Below are 22,346 nucleotides of genomic sequence, written 5' to 3'. Positions count from 1 at the left end.
CAGTTAATGATCATTTCACCCAAGGGCGTAACCACGCATTCTTTGGGGGGGGCGTGTCCCCCCCAATATTGAGAAAATACCGATCTGTCCCCCCCCAATATACAGCAGAAAATATGTAAAATATATGTTCACGTTTTATGAACCTTGTCAATGGATCGGTCTATTGTTGTCTTATTTATTTTCAATTTATTTCCGTTTGTTAAGAAAAACATAAGTGTGTGAATCCCCCCTCCTAATTGTACACTTCTGTGATTTCGTTTGAATCCACCTTGCGTCGTTCTGCGTTGTCATGGTTACCTAACATTTTTTCGTCAGTCAGTTGAGCGCAAAGAAAGTAAAGTTAGTTAACTTGTTGGAGAGGAGGTAGAGTAATGGAGGATTTGAGGTTACCTAAAAAGCGGAGAAAACTGGACCAGCAGCCAAGCATACGCATTTATTTCAGACAGTAAGTAAGCTAACTTGATACCGAGCTAAATGTGTAAGCAAATAAAACGAGTAGCCTCATAAAAGCATGAGTCGCTGTTTTTCTGATAAAATGACACGTGGTCACAATGCAGGCAGTCACTGTCTCTGAGAAATTTCACTATTCCTTTAGATGTGAATTCAATAGTTAATGTAGTCCTCGAAACTATGTTCAAAATATGCGAATTTTCATATATAAATATAGAATTCTAGGCAATGCACGTAACAAAAAAAATAATATGGGGAAGGGTATTCATTTGGACCCCCCCAATGTCTAAACCATGGTTACGCCCTTGATTTCACCAACAAATCGTGTTGGTGAACACAATTTGCCTACAGCAATGGCTGAAGGCAAAGTACACCCAATAATTTGAGACACGGACAGATTACAGGGCCCTGTGACTCCTCAATGCTGTCACACTGTTTCCCTCTCTTCGCACACGACTACCTCCTTAACAATTAAAGTTTCTATACTAACATAATAACAGGCCACTCAATAAAATGGCTTACAATACATTAGTAATTTTTTTGTTTGTCTGCAATGAATGCCCATATTCTGTAGGAGTGCATGAATGTAACAATAAGCTAAATTAAATGTATTCTTGAGATGTAAGCATCAGTACAGAATGCTTGGGTTAATTGACTTGAGTAGACTACATTGAAAGGGACTGTTGAGACCAAATCCATTGATTATATGCAATCAGTCCTTAGAAGGGGGGTGGGATATGGCACCTTTCAACAGCCTGAAAGATACATTCACAGTTTACAAGCTCCAAGACAAATCATGTGCACACTGCCATGCTCAAGATTAGCCTATTTATTCCATTTAGTCCGTAGATGTAAACGGAAGAAAACTTGTTCTAAATTATCTGCAAGGGTAACTGTAGTAGATAGGCCACACACTTGATTTATCAAATGCAACTTTCATTTTTCTCACATTGATCCCATGATCCACACTTGAGTCCCAATGTTACAGTTATACATAAAACCGCAATAGACATTCTCAGCCAGTATGATATTATCCACTGCATGTCTTGTAACTTCGAAAGGTTGTTAAATTGAATAGGCTAAGCATCAACATGTTACCCATCAAGTAAGCCTATAGTGTAGAATTCCCAAACTAATTACACTTGGCTCTAATTTTTGCAACACTTGGACCGAGTCCTGACAATAAATGAAGAAATATACATGTTTTCCCAGGATAACTGGACAATAGAATGTTGATGTCGGGCTACACATTTATAGACCACTAACCCGCAACGTGTGTGACATCTTATAGGCTCTAAAATTCAGTTTGCTCTGAATGATTGAGGGGCTATACAACAAACGTTCTGATGAAATAATCATGGAAATGAATGATAGATTGACAAAGGCAAGTTCATTTTAAATCTTTGTTGTGGATATTTGTCTCAAGCGTTCCCTGATTTGGAAAAGATCTTTGATCTTCTTTTTTGATCTTGAAATTCTGCCATAACAGTGGTTAGGAAAGAGCCACTGTAACTTGCCCCACTGTAACTTATTTGAGAATCTGTTTAGTTTGCACTAGGCATGTCATTTTGCATGTTATTTATTTAAATAACAGATCTGGCCATTTTAAGTTAGTTCTCCTCATACGTACACTCGGGTAACAATATTAGACCAGCCAGGCATCGTGAGGTGTGTTCTATTTAAATCAGACGTTTTGTATAGGGGCAGGGGTATTCAATTTGAAACCCAAAAGGTCCAAATTTACATTCAGTCCATGGTCCGGAACAGTCATGGTTTATTTTTCTGGCCCTTACCTCAGAGTTCTGGGGGTAATTTTGTTCAAAGTGTCATGTCATAGTGACGTTTCACGTTACCACTTTTGACAAGGGCAACCGTCTCATTGCAGATTAAACACATCGGTTTTGTGCTCCCCACCGGCAGCACAAATGCATACTTGTCAGCTCACTGTCTGAAATTTGATTTTCTGAATCAACTTTTTGCTTTTTATCACGCCATGATTTTTGCTAAGGAAGAAAGAGGTACAGTTAGCAAATCGATTAGCCTGCGTTGTTGCGAATAACACACACAACCGGCATGAACCCACAGAGGTTGCGGCCAACGTTGAGTGAGTTGTCATGGTGACTAGTTATTACAGCTCCTGATTGGACCTTTGTATTGGACACGGAAGATAGAAACCACATCCAGTAGGAAAAGAATATAGGCTATTGCGCAAAATCACGCACCAATGAAAACTCGCTTGGATCATGACTAAATTAGAATGTTGATTTTGGCTTTGGTCCAAATTGCTTTGGGTCTGGGTCCGGCTCCGGACCCAGACCTATTGAGTACTCCCGGTATAGGGCATGTTTCAGTCATACCGAGTTAGGATAGGGATAATACTTTTTTTTTTGGCTTCATGGGCGTAGCATTATGTGGGAGGTCAGAAATGTTGATAAAAATTACTTACTTTGCTTTGTGTGGATCCTCCACTTCAAGATCCCAAACGTAAAGTTTCCCAACTTGGTTTCCCAGAGCCAGCATCTGTTGATCAACCAACATTTTTGCAGCTAATGAAAAAAGTTTCCATACACAGATGTATTGTCTCCTGTGTTAACTTGCATGATTGTAAGTGAGAAGGCAACATTTTTACAAATACCTTCTGCCAGAAATCCATGGAGAAGCGCATGTACCAAATATCACACTGACTATAATCAAAGCGCCCAAGGATTGTCACATTTGATTCATTTGGTTTGACATGGTCAATGTCATCTTCCATCTTTCCTGGTTTCCAACACACAATGGCATTCTCACATGACTAGAGGGGGCAAAGCCAGAGAATAGATCAACATGACATGTGCTTTTACCCAATTCATTCTAGGTTTAAAAAGCATTTTAGCTGTAGTTACGCTTCAATCAGGTTGAGCATTGCCCTAAATATGCTGTAAATTAGACTAATAATATAGGCAAATGAACAAACCTTCTTAAAGTATCATTGACAAAAAAAAACAGGCATTGAATTGAATCTAAAATTTCGACCTGATGTCAGAAAATTTTAAATCCTGTAACACAAAACAATATGAAACTGTCAACAGGAGCAGTATCAAGAATTCCAATGTACCTGAGGCCTGTTCCATTAAGTGAGTTTACCAAATAAGACAGACTTTTGTCAGTTAGTTTGAATAATTTCCAGTTGATTTGTTTCCATAAAGCCAGTTCAATTTAGCAATCTATGCTGCAAAACTAACCAAACTAATCCGGACTAACTGTCAGGCTTAGCATTTGTTGTTGCTTACCACTGTTTTATTACCCAATATTTTTTACATTTCAAAATCACACCAGGAAAAGCTAATTTAAGGCTATTTCACTCATGTTTACAGTTAAACTGCTGCCAGGTGTGAATTCTGCCATTTTTTTTCCGCATTCCCAGGCTGCGATTCTCTTTTCTATCAGCAGATGTCGCAAAAGCTCCCGTACATTTACATTTACATTTAGTCATTTAGCAGACGCTCTTATCCAGAGCGACTTACAGTAAGTACAGGGACATCTCCCCGAGGCAAGTAGGGTGAAGTGCCTTGCCCAAGGACACAACATCAGTTGGCATGACCGGGAATCGAACTGGCAACCTTCGGATTACTAGCCCGATTCCCTCACCGCTCAGCCACCTGACTCCCGTATACGAGTCCTGTTATTCAGACAAGGTTAATGTATGAATAGACCTAATATGTATCGTGTATATATACACATACAGTACAAGTCAAAAGTTGACATATTTTCCCATATGTGCAAAATAATATAAATAATTTAATTATACAAAGTGCTATTGTGTCACATACCATTGTGTACGTACACAAATGTATAAGCACAATTCTTATGTCCCATTATTTTAGAGCGGCAACAATAATTGACAATGGTAGATTGCAAATAAGCTGTTTTGTAAAGCAGATAAACATAACTAATAATTTTTTTTTTGCATGTATTCAAACATGGGTCAAACGAATCATTAGCTAATAAAATCACCAATAAAAATGTACACTGTGTGTAAGGCGAACTACTCAAACTATAGTTTGAGATCAGTAGGCCTAGATCTACTGGAGGAGCTAAAAAATTCAAGGGTCTGATAGATCCAGTTATCCTGGCAAAAGTTATTCTTTCATTATTGACAGGGCACGGTCCAAGTATTGCAAAAATTAGATAAGTGTATTAGTTTGGAACTTCGAAGAAGCTATGATCTCTGCTTGCTTTCCCGTTTATTCAGCTCTCAAATGTTTGCTACCTGAACAATAAATTGAACTGTTGCTTGTGTTTACATCAAAATGAAATGGTGAAAAAACTCTGTTTCTAATTAGGCTGCTGCTCATCGCTGGTGGAGCTTATCACACTTGTAGTTTGGTTCTCTTGGATCTCGTAGTCCGGACCAAAAGAAAAAAAGCGAAACAGGACTAAATGTAGGCTAACAGAGCAATCGCATCAAAGTTCGTTTTTATCGAACCAAGTAAAGTTCCCTTCAAGAGATTTCCCAATAGCTTTGTCAAGCATATCTTTAGTGTGTTGGGTTTACATTTCTCGCAGATGCCATAAGATTTGTTCCCTTTAGGCCAGGGTTCTCCAATCCTGGTCCTCGAGGGCCGCTGTCCTGCATGTTTTAGATGTTCTCCGTTTTCCAAAAAGCGAACACATGGGAACGCCCTCTCGGAGAGCCCCGGGGGCTTGAAGTGCACCTCCTGAATTTTCTAACTGTCCGTCGTAATTTCGGATAGTTACGGATACCCCCTTGGCTGTGATTGGTCAGTATTAAGAACCGCCTGCGTCAGGGGTGGGGTTGCCGGGATAAACAGGACGAACAGAATCCTTTGACCGCCATTGCTGTAAGTTTTTACAATTCATATTTCAGCTAAACAGTACATGTAAATCAGCATCTGAATTAAAATGTGACGAGAAATGGGCAGTGTAGTTGCTGAAAATGTGCGTATTTTATTGATGAAACAGCTAATTTGTAAATTTGCTCCGACTTCTCGATAACCTAGGTAAATAAACACTCGACGACGATGTACAAAAAAACTCTTCCTGCGGTGAATCGTTTTCAGCATCCACAGCCTACGGAGAAACCATAAATGCAGTCTATCCGTCCGTATCCGTAAGCCCGCCCATCCGTAAATTTACATTTACATTTAGTCATTTAGCAGACGCTCTTATCCAGAGCGACTTACAGTAAGTACAGGGACATTTCCCCGAGGCAAGTAGGGTGAAGTGCCTTGCCCAAGGACACAACGTCAGTTGGCATGACCGGGAATCGAACTGGCAACCTTCGGATTACTAGCCCGATTCCCTCACCGCTCAGCCTCCTGACTCCCTAAATGGAGTCTTCTCCGACTAAATGGAGTCGGAGAAGCATATTGCGGCCTTTAGCGTTTGCACTGGGGCAAATGTAGTCTCACAGGACAGTTGTAAATACCAGTGGTAAAGAAAATAGTCTGCATCTAAGTGTTGACACTTGTTTGGTTAGATGAAAACAAACTTTGATGCGATTGCTCTGTTAGCGAACCAGGACTAAATGTAGGCTATAGCCTAATAAAAAATGTTGGTCCCAACCAAGAGATCCAAGAAAACCGAACTACAAGTGTGAATACGACAGTCATAAGCTCCACCAGCGATGAGCAGTAGCCTAATTAGAAACTAGCATAGAGTATTTGCATTTCATGTTGATGTAAACACACAAGCCACAGTACAATTTATTGTTCAGGGAGCAAACATCATATTTGTAGGCCTACTTAGACCGTGCGCTGACAATAAATGATTAATAATAAATGTTTTTCCAGGATAACTGGATCTATGAGACTGTTTATGATGTCCCTGTGTGTTTATACGTTTGACTTGGGACAACGACGTGATCATTGTCAGCCGTCAATAGAATGTTGATAATGTCGAACTACACATTTATAGACCAACTGCAGTCTAACCCTCAACGTGTGTGACATTCTTTATAATAAATATATATGTTTTAATTATATTTATTTATTATTATTATTTATATTTATAATAATATAAGTATTCTAAAAGCTCAGGCTGTGCTGAAAATAATGATACCATGCACAAAGGTTAGCCCAAAAGAGAAACTATGACAAAATGGCTCAGACCAGAGGGTTGATAGAAATAAAATAAAAACAGGCCAACACAACAGCCAACTCAAACTAAAAGTAGAACCATCTAGTCTTTATTAAATGAAGCCCTCATTAAACTGAAAGCTAAGTGGCTACAGAGGGATAACTGGTTTTATGTAGCAGCAAAAACAATTAAATATTTACACACCATGGAAACTTACCTTGGAAAGGATTAGATCCCCAAGCCAGCGTACACAGTCTACATAGTTTCGATGAATATCTCTTGTGGTGAAGTCAGGGAAATGAATCTTCTGCGAGACAAATGGTCTGTCAAAAAAGTTAAAGTGTTGAAATGCACAGAAACTTTAATCTCTCAATTATCATCTCCTTCTGAAGATATAACCATGTATCCATTAGGTATAAATATGATCTGTCTTGAAAGTTTAGATGGCAAAACCCTTCATTTCGAATCCATCCAATCTCTTATTTAACCCCTTTGACTCCTGTTTAATGTGCCTAAAAACGCCTAAACAGCATACCCAAAGTAAATTGGAAGCTGTTCTTGAACCATTTGGAGTACATGCATGTAAATGATCTCTTTTGAAAGATGACACTCTGAAGTTATGTCCCCTGTTTCAGGACCCCTGTCAGTCCTACTAGTGTTGAGTAATAGAAGCTTGAACACAAGGAAAGTGAAGATTTCTATTTCCGCCTAGATTTTGTTTTGAAAACAGAGGCCTGAAGAGGCCTAGAGGTGGTAGGTATTATCTGGAAGACTAAATTGGACCACAGGTTGAAGCCTTACCCAATTCAAATCAAAAGTCAAACATAATACCACAATATATTCATATTTGACACATGTTTTTATAAGAGTACATCCAGGCATTTTCTAAAAGGGCCTTTTGGAGACTCCAAAATGACCCTTTGTAACCAAGGTCAAATACTCATGATAAAAAGGTATTATTTTTCATAATTGTTATCTCTAATGAAAGGTGGTACTTAGAACTATCATATATAATAGCTAAATCCCTAATTAGTATTACTGAAACACAAAAACTGAAGCATGAACACATTGGAGTGCTTTATCTGATTCCAAGGATTGGCGCACAAAGAACACTGATTCTGTCAACCATATTGCGCAATCAACTGTTATTTTGAAGACTCCACAGACACATACAAATGAGGTATTGGCATTTTCAGCTAGCCGTCAGCTACAAGGCTAACGAGCTAATTTCAGAGCCAGTTTAGAACGAGTGTGGGGGGGGGGGGGGGGCAAGACGCACAGACCTAGTTGGCTTTAGAGGGCTGTCAACGGGGCAGACCTATTGGGTCAAACAAGGTGTCAATCAAAAGGGGAGGGTTCAACGGACATTTGGATGCCTTCATATTGTAAATACTCCGTTGCTAACCGGAGAAAAGAACACTTTTATGTGAACAAGTTGTTTCTTCTGTCGGCTACTTGCATAATGAACCAAAGGATAATGGATATTCATGAACGTAAAACATTGTATTTGGACGAATTACTTTACATGGTTAGATAATTTGAACCCTTGGGACTGTAAGCAGATCAAGTTTTGATGGCATGATTTGCACACCTGGACCTATTTGAACCACTTAGGGTGAGTAAAACTTTTTTCTTTGGCATTGTTGAAGGAATGTTCACCGGAAAAAGACGTTGACTTTGCTTGCTATTGCGACTTGATCTTGAATTGGTTTATTTCAATGGAAGCACAAGAATCATAGCTTTCCAATGATGTATAACATGTGTAGCGTCTAAAAAATATATTTGTTAGAATTTAGTGCGTCGTAACTGAGGAAGGGGGGGCAGCATTTTTGTAACGCGGGCGAAACAGGAACGTAAACAGGTTTAATAGGAAACCAGATATTGACACATTACATCATGGGCTAAAACCTGCATTGTTCTATCTAAATTGGTTTAGACATTAGTTACAGGATAACGATGACTTCAGATATGGCAAAAGCCTGAAAGATAGGCTCAGTCAAATTGCTGCAATAAAACCCAACTTAAGTCAAATCAGGAAAAATCAGAGTTTTCAGAATGAGTACGATCACAAGTCACAAGAATACTTCCAAAAATGAAAGTTTGAGAGAAGGATGATGAAGGTATTTTGGAGATGCTGACCCGGTCGTCCAGTAACCCAAAAGAACCCCCAAATTCTCTGCACTAGTCTCGTTGATGCATTAAAGTAGCTAAAGTTTTGAGTTTAGAATAAAATTTAATTTGTTAACGTTTTATATGTAGCTTTTTTCTTTTTATTAACAAAACATTCAGTTACTCAACATTTGAATAGAAAACAAGTAGTTCTGTCAAACGATTAAAATATTTAATCGCGATTAATCACATTAATGTCATAGTTAACTCGCGATTAATCGCAATTACTCGCACATTTTTATCTATTCTAAATGTCCCTTGATTTCTTTTTGTCCCATAATTCTTTCTCATTGTAATGCTTTTATCAACATGGAATTGGATTGCTTAGTTAGTGCAAATGTTTTTTATTTTTTATTGAAAACAACATCGCAACATTGCCTGGCTTTGACGAGGGGGCGGAGAATTCGAATCAGCTGTATGCTTGGGCATCAAGTGGTATTTCAGACTGGACTTTGCGTTAACGCCGTTAATAACGCGTTTAAAGGGGTGATTGACGTTTTTTGGGGGGTATTTCACACTGTTCCTTAAGGTCTCCGAAAAGGGTATGTAACATTGGTTGGGCTGAAAATGGCCCGGGTGCTGTTCTATGCCCCGATACATCCAGTGAAATTTTCCCGGAAAAAAACGCTGGGTTTTCTCCTTTTATGGTATGCTCATGAATATATAGATGAGCTGCGCGCTGATTGGTTGGTTTACAACGAGTGAAGCTGCGGAGCAAAGACGCAACACGGCCACAGCACTCACTGAAAAACGAAGGTGGAGACTTGAAATAAAAATGTACAAATAAATCTATTGTGTCTACACAACACTGTTTTCAACAGATTGACTAGATACCATTTGAAATGATTACGTTAGTTGTTTCCACTTCCATTTACATTTAGTCATTTAGCAGACGCTCTTATCCATTCCCCCGAGGCAAGTAGGGTGAAGTGCCTTGCCCAAGGACACAACGTCAGTTGGCATGACCGGGAATCGAACTGGCAACCTTCGGATTACTATCCCGATTCACTCACCGCTCAGCCACCTGACTCCCAGATATCGCCTACATATAAGTGGCAATACTAATCAGTCAACAGCTTTTCATCTGGTTTTCAGTAATATAGCAAATCAAAGTAAAAAAAAAAAGGGGATTAAGAGGTTAATTTTCAATCATATAATCCATACTCATTCTCCATCTTCATAATTACAACAGTGTGATGTTTTTTTTCTACAACACCCTGAAGAACCAAATTCTCATTTTACAATCAAATTCCTTCAACATTTGATCGCTAATACTCTTATGACAGCTAGCACATACACCGATCAACCATAACACTATGACCACTGACAGATAAAGTAAACAACACTATCTCGTTACCATGGCACCTGTCAGTGGGTGGGATATATTAGGCATGAAAGTGAACATTTGTGACACAATCTGGTGAAAAGGCTCCATTGTTGTCCAAGGTAATTTCTCAGATTTGTACAGATTATGAAGATAGTATTATTTATGATTATTACTCTGATTGTAAGATTTAAAATGTGTCATACATTACTACAATAACTGAGTAAATAAGTATTCTACAACATCTTAGAAAGCTAAAGGAAATGCAGGACTATTCTTCAGGGTAGGAAATTTACGTATTTTTTGGGGGGCAATTTTTGCCCCCACTGACTGAAATCCAGGGGCATAAAAAAAAAATTGGGGGCACTTTTTGAAAATTGTGAAATAACATTTAACCTTTGTTCAAGATAATACATATGCTTATTTAGTATATGAGCAATTGTCACCAAATGGCAAAAATAAGACTAAGCAGTAGTCTACAGATTCAAAGTGTTTTCTTTGATTCTTTTTATTATTATTTTTTGCTTGGTAACGCTAGGCAACGCTTTCGCATTTTCAACAAGAACGTGCATCTTAAAACCATGCGTAGCTACGACCGTGGTCTGTCAAGCTTGGTGCACTTGTTGTAAATTCAAATCACAAAGTCGGACATATGACTGACGTAGGAGTTAAGACCAACTTCTCTGCTGAGTCCCTTGCTTTGTGACGCGTTTGACGTCAAACGCGTCACAAAGTGAGCAGCGAGTGCTGCTGCCTGTGGCAATGAGCGCTTCTGCCTCCGGAGCAAACATCGCATTTAAGTTGTTTTTGAAGCAAATACTGGATCGATTAAAACAATTACAAAACTTTTGTTTTGGGGGCAATTTTTGCCCCTCTCCTAGTGATATCAGGGGCAAAATTATATTTCTTAGGGGCATTTTTGCCCTTTGCCCTCGTGTATTTCCGACGCTGCTATTCTTGAGATGGTGAAAGAGCTGTGTAAGCACTGGAATGCTTGGAATGTTGACTTGTTAACTTGACTTGAGTAAACTAGGGCCTATACGTTGAAGGGAACTTGAGGGACCAAATCCATTGATTCACTACGCGATCAATCATTAGAAGAGGGGATGGGATATGGCACCTTCCAAACAGCCTGAAAGATGTAGGCTATTCACCGTTTACAGGTATCCTGTGCACAATGCAATGCCCGAGATTAGCATATTCATTCTATTTAGTCCTTGGATGTAGGCTAAAGGGAAAAAAACGTATGCCAGAAATGTAAGCCAAACATGCAGAAGATGTCCTTGAAAGTTTACTAGTGAAACATTGGCCTTTTTAAGGGTACTTGACTCAAGACCAAATCTGCCTACTCACTACTTGGTGTTTAGGAGGGGGGGGATGGGATATTGCACTATCCTTAACTATCCTTTTAGTACAGACAAACACAAACTACATACACAATATTACAGCTATTATAGGCTGGCTGATCGACTTCTATGGGAACTGCCTTAGAACAGGGCTCTAGAGTGCGACCAAAATTTGTACGGGTGCCACTAAAATTTTTACTAGGTCGCACCAGTGCACCTAACCTCCTCGCATCCGCTGCCTCTCCAGGAACGAAGCCTTTGTTTCTTCTTTGACGGAACTCGCATTCATGGTTGGATCATATCGTGGTCTAAACTAATCAGAGACGGGGCGGGTCTTTGCCTCTGATTGGCTGTGGTCCAGATATTCCTGTAGGCCTACACTGCTCCGTGCTGTGTGATTGAAATTACGACCTGAGCACCAGAGAATCAGTTATGGCAGACCTGGGCATTGTACGGACCGCAGGGCCACAACCGGCCCACAGGCTGTTCCAATCTGGCCCGCGTGAGGTAAATCAAAAATTACAAATAAATAAATGTGTTGAGCGGTTGTGAATATGTAGTCCTGAAACACTAGTGATCAGGCAATTTACATATGTGCGCTTGCGCAACCTCACCGACAGGAGTTAGGTGGTTAGCCCTCGAAAATGAAAAACGAAAGGTTGATACAGAATGTAGTTTTTAACAAGACATGAACTTCTAAGTATCTGTTTACTGAGGTCAAAGTCAAAGCTGTGTTCTTAGTTTTGGAGAACAGGTCGCTGTGTTGAAGGATTACAATTTGAATCGGCACTAAGGGACTCAAGAAAAAAACTAACGCGGACATAATAAGAACTTGACTGATTCAGTGGGCGCGGGCTGATGGTTTGCTAGTTAAATTGCACACTCGGATCATCACCTGTCAGCTGTCCTTCGCATATCCACCTCAGACATTCAGCCAGATTTCGATGCACTTGTTCAAGCCCACTGGATTCCTCTCACATAACAAAATGAACTGCAAAAAAGTATTGCTTTTTGTATAAAGTTGATCAATTGCATATCTTCAACATACTGCAAAACAACTTTTCAGTGTTGGTGAAGATTAACTAGTTACAAATAAAATGAAACACTGATGTAATGATTATTTTAGTTTTTACTGTTACTTCGATAGTCTTTTCCTAGTTGACCAACATGTAAAATATTTATATAAATATTTACAGAATATCCTTATTATACCTGATAACCAGTGGCAGCTAATCAAAATATATACTTTACTGCTTTTTACAATGGGAGAAAATGAATAGTGAGCAGAATTAAGTTCAAGTTATCGTTGATGCGGCCCTCCAACACATTTCATGTTTCTCATGTGGCCCCTTGTCAAAATTAATTGCCCACCCCTGAGTTACGGAGCTGGGCCATGGAGCTAACCCATGTAGCTAGGATGTTGATGTTAGGGAGAGTGTGACAAGCTGGTTTAGCCAAGGCCAAGAAAGCCAAATTACAGGTGTTGAACATTTGAAGGGCATGCGACAGCAAGGGGGGACCCGCTATAAGACTTTGAGCCATGAAATGTTAGGTCTCAGTTCAGGGAAGCACTTTTAAACAGTAGCACTTTCTATTTTAAAATGTTTTATTTTGCTTGCAATGTTTTAGTTTGGCAGCTCAGTGAAGCACTTAAAATATTTTTATATACAGTTTAATTGTGCGTCAAATAAAACCAATATTTACCTACACCTTATTCTTGTTTAGGTAATTTACATAATATATATGAATGTATATGGAGCGTGATAAAAAGGTGACCTTGAAATTGTGGCGACGCAAGAATTTTTTTTGGTGCACCTAAATTTTGTGCTGGTGCACCTAAATAAAAAAGTTAGGCGCACCAGTGCAACAAAGGGAAAAAGTTAGTCTGGAGCCCTGTTAGAAAGAAACAGTTTGCTTCTGTTATGACAATGTTCACTGTCTTTTAACTATCCTTCTAGTTGTAGATAGGCAGCCAATTTGATTTATCAATTAAAAATGAATATGCGTTTGCACACATTATGTGCTACTGCTCATGCATACCGTATTTTACGGTAAATAGGCCGCATCGTGTATAAGCCGCACCCTCCCAGAATGAGCACTTTGTGTTTGTAAATCAGAGTATAAGCCGCACTGGAGTAAAAGCCGCACTTTATAAGCAAACAATGTTACCGTTGCGTGGCCCAATGCTGACAAATGATCACTTGCACGTTAATGCTATGGCTGCGGACAGCTTGGATAGCGATCTAACTAGACAACATTCCCAATCAGGGTGAACACTCAAATTATCTAAACTATAGACCATAGCATTAGACATATCAAAACAGAATGAACACAACAATAGAACTCCAAACAATGCTTATTTAACTAAGATAATGCCTTTAACTTAGTAGCTTTTCAGCTTGTCGCAGGGCATTCTGGGTACCAAGAGCAATGCACGAGTATAGGCGATCTTACAGCATTGTGTAACACACTTCGGTTGTGGATAGTATGTCCAGAAATAAATACAAGTCACTCATTTAGTGGCAGAATCCATTGTTATGTCTACAAAATTATTTAGATATATTATAAGTTTAGCTAGCTTGCAAATCCTGAGGATAGCCTACTGTAGCAGACCTTTTTAAGTGACAACGGACAAGGGTGTTTTGTCCCTCGGGAGTTGCCGTAGGCTTGATGCTGAAAGCATTACGTGAAATCAGTGAGGGCTGTTCAAATGGCGATGTCAAGAAGAGCAGTGGTAAAATACAAGTTATGAAGAGACCGCGTCCGTGTCTTATTGTCCACACTATCATATACAATTATATCTAAAACAAACTTACAAAGAGCTCGTTTAGACTACCAAAGTTGAATTAGTAATGTTGTTAGCGATGCTAGCGTTATTTTGCTAGCTAGCCTAGCCTATAACATTTCACTGGGTTTGCAGCGGTTTGATTAACTGAAATTATTATGAAATGTTATGTTCTACTAGCCATTTGCCTACTTTAGCAAGTCACTGTATTTGCAAGCCCTGATAGTGTAACTGAGAAAACAGTAAATAATTCCTCTTTCAAGTAATAAGCCCCCGTTCAAGTGTTGAGCCTAAAATCTTGAGAGAAGCCACTTTTTTGTTCTAAAACCGGACTTAAAGCCGCTTCGAAATATAAGCCGCACAAGAAAACTGTAAAATCGGAGTACAAGCCACGGCTTATTTTCCGTAAAATACGGTAACTCGAGATCCACACAGGGACCTGGAGTCCCAATTTTACCGTAATAAATAAATCTAATTTCTGAAGAAATTTTTGAATAACTTACACTTGCTTCTCACATTTGCAATACTTGTGCTGTGCCCTAACAATAAATGAAGAACAATAAATGCTTTGCCAGGATAACAGGATCTATCAGACCATTCAATGTTTATGATGTCCCTGTGTGTTTATATGTTTGACTTGGAACAACGACGATCATTGTCAACCGACAATAGAATGTTGATAATGTCATCATTTATAGACCAACTGCAGTCTAACTATCAACGTGTGTGACATCCTTTATAATAAATGTCATTTTGCTTAATGATTGAAGGGCTAGACAACAATCTTTCTAATGATTTAGTCACCGACTATCAACACGGAAATGACAGATTGACGAAGGCCACTTCAGTTTCCGACCTTGCCTTCGCTGCATGCAAGAAGCGCCATCTAGCGATCATAAGGGGACCATTGACCCACATGCTATCAGTAGCCTAGGGAAAACCAACTGCACCATTCCTCCAGAACCATGGTTCTGCATGAAACACAGAAATATAGGACTAAATAAGACCTACTAGGGGTGGAACGGTACACATATTCGTATTGAACCGAAATGGTACGGGCGTCACGGTTCTGTGCATGAATTTACACGGAGAATACACAGTATAAAAATAAATCAAACTTGCGTGCAAATTAATTAATGTAATGCGGAACTACTGTTAGATACTCGTGTTCTTGTACCTAAATCTGTAGCCCCGCTTCAGCTCTGAAGCTCTGATTGGCGGCGCCGCCTGTGTAGCGAGCTAGCCTATGTATGCCGTTGGTATGAGAGCCAGGGCACGTCTTGGTGGAGGACAGGGCATGGAAGCTGGATTGGAAGCGGAGGAGCAAAACGAAGTATGGTTAGAAGGGAGACCAGCAGCGGAGGACCAAGACGATGCCAATAAGCCTTTTCCGGGCCAAAGGTGAGTGTTCGGTGACTATTTGACGACTATGAAATAGTTTGTCAGCTTTATCCTTCCCACTGTCCTCCCCCAACAAGCATTTGCTTAGTTATCGTGGTTGATCATAGAGTATCTATACGTTGAATTTTTTTGTTGAAGAATTACCTTGTCGTTACACAGTAGTTTTCTATTAACAAGTTTATTAGTTAATTTGGAACATATGTATATTTACCGTCAAGAAAGGTACAAATGAGAAATCCGTTTGGTTTACAGTAGGGCTGCAACAAAGAATATATTTATAAAATGTGATTATTAAAAGAGTTGGCAACAAATTTAATTATCGATTTGTTGTGTTGCACAACTATTACGCCACTCAATAAGTCGGAGATGTTTGAGTATATATAAAAAAAAAAAAAATGAGTTGAGCGCGGAGGTAGAGGAAAGACCATCGAAGAGACCCGTAACGTTGTTCTGAAACACATGGCGGAGACAGAGAAATCAGTATAACCTAAGTCATCCAAGGTGTGGGAGCATTTCACACTAAACTAGAGAGGGTACAATTTCTGGGGAAATTGGGGGTGTGCTCCTGTATTTTTGTATGCCTTTCGACTGGTTAGCTGCTGCGATTACCACACAACAGAAGTGTAGTGTTAGCTCTACAATTTACCGGGGTTATGTCTGAATCCAGGAGCAAAATGGAGCACAGCTGTAGGTATATGCAGGTAGCAACACTAGTGCTAAATAAGTATTTAGCTGGTCGGCTCCATGACGCAGAACTTTCCTAGACTTTTAGCTATGGTACTAATGCAGAGGGCTCGCTGATATAGCTGTCTGTCTTACTAGAACGGCGTATATGCGTCGTTGCTAACGTGGTGAGATTAGGCTAGCACTGAGGTCCCTTCTGCCACACAATGCACTTTGCCATAAAAACTTAATTTCAGCCTAAACCGTGCAACGGAACGTAAATCCCTATACAAGCAACGCAATCTGGACCAAGACGAACATTTTGACACCGACGTTGTCTATGTGGTCCAAATATTGAGGGATCATTAGGGGTGGGAAAATAATAATCATAAATATATATGAGAGAACAATGGTTGTGTCGCCGAAGGCTTGAGCCCAATTTTTATCCGATTCATCGATTAATCGAAAAAACAATCGACAGATTAATCGATTATTAAAATAATCATTAGTTGCAGCCCTAGTTTACAGATCAGAGTAGGCTCCAGTTCATAAGTCATGCCTTTTTCCACTGATCCATCACCCAACAGTTTATAGATGAAGTCCTCACTTTTAAATCACATTAGTAATTTTTTTTTATTTTTTGGGCAAAGTTTGCAGCGAGCCTTGTACCTGGAGCTGGGTACCGCTTGTAACCAACAGCGGAAATCGCTGTGATCTAGCCATGTCTCGTTGAAAGTACACTTTCCCATTTTCCACACATAGCCGAACTTTAACCAACTCTGAGGAAGCGAAGACGTATTTCGCGGGCAGGTATTGCATTTATAACAGGATCACCGTGTACACACCAACACCAATATCCCCCAGAAAGAACTACAACACACCGAACCAACGTTCTGATGGCAGCGTTCTGCTGGTTTTGTTTGTAGAGCTCCGCTTTGTAGGCTGCGACGCAATACTTTTTTGCTACTTTGTCATAACTTTCGGCGGCCAGCAGTTCTGGAAATGAACGAGGGTAAAACCTTTTTTAGACCTGACTAAATGAAATTTAAGACCTCGGATGAAAATAAGGCAGTTTTTAAGACGTTTTAAGGCCTTAAATTTAAAGTTCCGAATTTTAGACTTTTTAAGACCCCGCGGGAACCCTGTTTATTTGAACAGTGAGAGACAGAATAACACCAACAAAATCCTGAAAAACACGCATGTCAACATTTTTATCAATTGATTTGCATTTTAATGAGTGAAATAAGTATTTGACCCTGTCTCAATCAAAAAGATTTCTGGCACCCAAGTGTCTTTTATACAGGTAACAAGCTGAGATAAGGAGCACATACTTAAAAGGGAATGCTCCTAATTTCAGTTTGTTACCTGTATAAAAGACACCTGTCCACAGAAGCAATCAATCAGATTCCAAACTCTCCACCATGGCCAAGACCAAAGAGCTGTCCAAGGATGTCAGGGACAAGATTGTAGACCTACACAAGCCTGGAATAGGCTACAAGACCATCGCCAAGCAGCTTGGTGAGAGAGTGACAACAGTTGGTGCGATTATATGCAAATGGAAGAAACACAAAATAACTGTCAATCTCCCTCGGTCTGGGGCTCCATGCAAGATCTCAGTTACAATGATCATGAGAACGGTGAGGAAACAGCCCAGAACTACATGGGAGGATCTTGTCAATTATGTCAAGGCAGCTGGGACCATGGTCACCAAGAAACATTTGGTAACACACTACGCCATGAAGGACTGAAATTCTGCAGCGTTCGCAAGGTCCCCCTGCTCAAGAAAGCATATGTACAGGCCGTCTGAAGTTTGCCAACGAACATATGAATGATTCAGAGGAGAACTGGGTAAAAGTGTTGTGGTCAGATCAGACCAAAATCAAGCACTTTGGCATCAACTCAACTCGCCGTGTTTGGAGGTGGAGGAATGCTGCCGATGACCCCAAGAACGCCATCCCCACCGTCAAACACGGAGGTGGAAACTTTATGCTTTGGGGGCGTTTTTCTGCTAAGGGGACAGGACACTTCACCACATCAAAGGGACGATGGACAGGGCCATGTACAGTCAAATCTTGGGTGAAAACCTCTTTGCCTCAGCCAGGGCATTGGAAAATGGTTCGTGGATGGGTATTCCAGCATGACAATGACCAAACCACATGGCCAAGGCAACAAAGGAGTGGCTCAAGAAGAAGCACATTAAGGTCCTGGATCCCTGTGGAGGGAGCTGAAGGTTCGAGTTGCCAAACGTCAGCCTCAAAACCTCAATGACTTGGAGAAGATCTGCAAAGAGGACTGGGACAAAAACCCTCCTGAGATGTGTGCAAACCTGGTGGCCAACGACAAGAAACGTCTGACCTCTGTAATTGCCAACAAGGGTTTTGCCACCAAGTACTAAGTCATGTTTTGCAGAGGAGTCAAAAACTTAAATCTCTCACGGTTCAATTAAACCTACCATTAAAATTATAGACTGATCATTTCTTTGTCAGTGGGCAAACATACAAAATCAGCAGGGGATCAAATACTTTTTTCACCTCACTGTATATGTTAATCATGGTTTTAATATCATAATACTGATCATGAAAACATAAATGTACTGTGAACAACATAATCAGCCTTCTTGACACCCTTATGCTTATTACCCACCAAATGTTGATACAAACGGAACAATGGAGTGGGGGACCTCTCCACTATGTGGAATGGCGTCTTATTTCTGAAAAGGCACTTCAAACGGGTTTTACCCAAGACAAATCATCCCCAGCCACCGTTTGTTCTCCCAGTTTGTTGCGGGAATTCAAACAAGGAACATACCTTGCCAGAACTGTAATACTTTAGTCCTTTATGAATAGAAGGTGGATAATTATGAGAGTAGCTTGTGTGTGATGTTTGCTACTTTCTTTTAACCCGTTAAGGAGTAGCGTCACACATATGTGATCGTTCGAAAGCAGGCCCCAGAGTACCGTCACACGTGTGATTCGGAACATTCCAACCGACTATTTTCCGATAGACAAAAACTATATGAAAAACGCTATAGTATGGCTTCAAAATTTACAATTAGGAGGCTAACAAGTAACACTAGCAGGTAGTAGCATTGCTACGAGTATTATGCTAGGTTGCTAGGTAACGGAAGCTAACTAAAACTAGCTAGTTTCCGTTTTGGAAAAATAACTCTGTTGGAAGCGTCGGTAATATTTAGAACTCACTCCTTAAAAGGTTAAATGTTGTTTACACTTTAGTGTTGCTTTAGTAACTACTTATTCCTGCAAGATGACCAAGTCATCCTTGGTAAAACTTTCATTCAACTACTTTTTGTAACTGTACAAAGATGCCCCCAGCCATAATTGAATACCAGCCTAAAACCAGGTCACACCTGTTGTAGGTGTGAAGAAATGGGGGAGTTGAGAACCCAGCTTCACCAACCATTTTCTGACCTAAAAGACAGGACTCCTGTTCTCTGAACTGTCTAAAAACTCTGGAGATAACAATCCACAATTGATTGATACCAACGAAGGGCGTGGTAAATGCCATCAGGATTTGCATTCCAAATGTTGGGTACGTAGGTCAAACGGGCTTCCGAAGTCTACTGTGGGACTACTTTGTCGATGCTGATGGCTAACGCACAGACATTACGAAGCCTATTTGTAAAAGCTGCTATAAAACAGTGTCGTGCAAGGGAGGAAATGCTTCTAATCTCGCCAAGCACCTCAGTGACATATGTACACGCCGACTACAACAGGTTAGTGAATAAGCTAGTTGGCTAGCCAGCTGGTATAATGAAATACATAGCTTATGTCAGGCCTACCCTACTGTATCGTAAATGGCATGACAAGAAAACAAATTAGAAAACATGACACGACAAATTTATTAAGCTACAGTCACTAGCTTAATAGCATAGTAGAGCTATGATCTAGCTACATGTAAGGTGGCTCATACAGAACAGCCAATAAAAAAGACACACTCCCATCGTAAATTTAGCAAACATAGCATTGCCTATACTATAGTTAACATAATGACCCTGGCAAAAAAAAACGGTTGGGTTGCTGGAGTAAAGTTTAAGTGGAAATGGCCTGTTGATAGAATCATAGTCGTTTTGGCTGTTAATTCGAAAATGTGATCAACCCTTGTGTACTGTCTGTTTGTGACCTATTAGGTATCTAGTATCGTTTCAGTTTCAAGTATCGTTTCGGTATCGTGCATCGTGATACAAAACTTTGAATTGGTATCAAAGTCAAAATTTGGGTATCGTGACAACACTAGCGGCAAGCGCCGCCAAGACTGGCATTCCAAAGGAGCTCCCCAACACACTGCAAACCAGTTTCCTCAAACAATGAAATCCAGCTATGCCACGACAATGGCGCGGAAAGTATCGAATACAGAATTCATTGCAAACTTGGACTGAAATCAGCCGCGCAGCCGCGCTTTGACTAAAGCCCTTTTTCAAATGATCCCTCGGACAAACAGGCCTATACCTCACATTGTTAAACCCTGATCAAACATAACTATGGCAAACAATCTTTTCTCCCCATAGCATTGGAGTGACCCATGTTTATGATTTGAAAAGAAGTAATCATTGTATGTATTCTGAATTTAGATTCCATTACTAGATTGAACTCTTATGTTGACTCAAGCCTATTTCTTTCTTCTTTTAAGTTAGAGTTTTTAGTTATTCTCTTCACTGAAATCAATCCATCTCAAATCAAATTCAAAATATAATTTGTACCTTACTAAGAAATTCTTTGAAAAAATATTTTTATGTGTGCGTGTTCACCGTTATTATGATCTGCTCTACACTTAAAAACAAATTCAATACTTCAGAAAACTGATTCAACATATTAAATGCCTAAACCAATATCAAGGTGGTGCCCCTCTAACTCAATACTTGATAATAAATTAGTATATACAGTAGCAGTCAAAAGTTTGGACACATTTTGAATGGGAAAATGTGTCTAAACTTTTGAGTGGTACTGTATATTCTCAAACGAACACACCTCCCGATGATACAGAGGAGATGTGAAGAGACCCTTGTTTTATTCTATACTTTCACTCAGTATTTTGAAGCGTAAACAAGAAGCCACAAATTTTGTATATTTTTTATACATGCAATCTTTATAAATAATAATATACTATACATACTTATTTATACTGTACATACACCCCATGAAAACATTGTCTCCAAATATTTGGACATTTGATATTAATTTAAAGGTGACAAACTGTGCACAAGCACATTTCACAATTTCCCCCAAAATGTTACCCTCTAGTTAGAATATGTTGTCCTTTATTGTTAGAGTTGGATGGCAAGCAAGTAAGACTGACAGTGATAATAAAATGCTTTGATGCAACCAATTTAATTCCCCTACAATCAATTGAAGATGGGACACTATATCCAACTGTTTCCCAAACGTTGAGTAAAACACAGGGCAAGTCTATATGGTTTGCAAAAGTTGTGAAAAATATTAAGAGTTTATAGATGACTACAAAGTAGTCATCCATACTAGAGCTTATGAATGAAATTAAATTAAAGGGAAGGATGGAAATCTGACTTGTACTCAACAACCATATCAGGGGTTTTCCTGTATTTAAAAGGCTTAGGAGGCCCGCCTGAGGTTTTTCTCACCCTGCCGAAGCAAACTAGCGGAAATCGTGCAGCGCTAGACTATCGTTACATTATACGCAATAGCCGTGGAAGACAAAGAAGACCAACCCAAAAGTAACGCTACCTTTCAGAGACAGAGGAAACTGAAACAGATACGCCGATCAATAGCATTTAGTTTAATGACATTAAGCTGCTAACTGCCACAATAATACAAAACGTACTAGCCAACAAATTTGTGAATAGGTAATTGTGTTTGTCATTGACAGATCATGGACTAGAGAAAAGGTAAGATCACATGTTACTTTAATAAAAAGAACTCGATATGAGGAAGCAGCCTAGCAAGGTAAACACATTTACGTCATTTTTTTCTTTTGTATAGATGTTTATAAACTGCAAAATGCATTTAAAAGTACAGTAGGATAGAGTCCGTTTCAACCTGCTTAGTTTGCTTTTGTAAAAAAAAAAAAAAAAAAAAAATATATATATATATATATATATATATATATATATACACACACACACAGTATATCCATT

At 39.5% G+C, this 22,346-nt stretch overlaps 1 protein-coding gene and 1 pseudogene across 1 annotated transcript in view; one reads left to right on the top strand and one right to left on the bottom strand.

Annotated features, from left to right (window-relative positions):
* eed (embryonic ectoderm development) overlaps positions 1-22,346 on the bottom strand; it is a 74,510-nt gene that overhangs the window by 21,134 nt on the left and 31,030 nt on the right. The window contains exons 9-11 of the mRNA XM_067260824.1: positions 6,749-6,854; positions 3,086-3,244; positions 2,897-2,970 (exon numbers count right to left, since the gene is read on the bottom strand). Coding sequence (XP_067116925.1) covers positions 2,897-2,970; positions 3,086-3,244; positions 6,749-6,854 — 339 coding nt within the window. The remainder of the gene's footprint in view (positions 1-2,896; positions 2,971-3,085; positions 3,245-6,748; positions 6,855-22,346) is intronic.
* On the top strand, positions 17,641-18,614 carry LOC136966409 (uncharacterized; annotated as a pseudogene).

The sequence above is a fragment of the Osmerus mordax genome, chromosome 22 (genome assembly GCF_038355195.1).
Source record: "Osmerus mordax isolate fOsmMor3 chromosome 22, fOsmMor3.pri, whole genome shotgun sequence".
Lineage (NCBI taxonomy): Eukaryota > Metazoa > Chordata > Actinopteri > Osmeriformes > Osmeridae > Osmerus > Osmerus mordax.
This window is presented reverse-complemented; position numbering and strand designations above follow the sequence as displayed.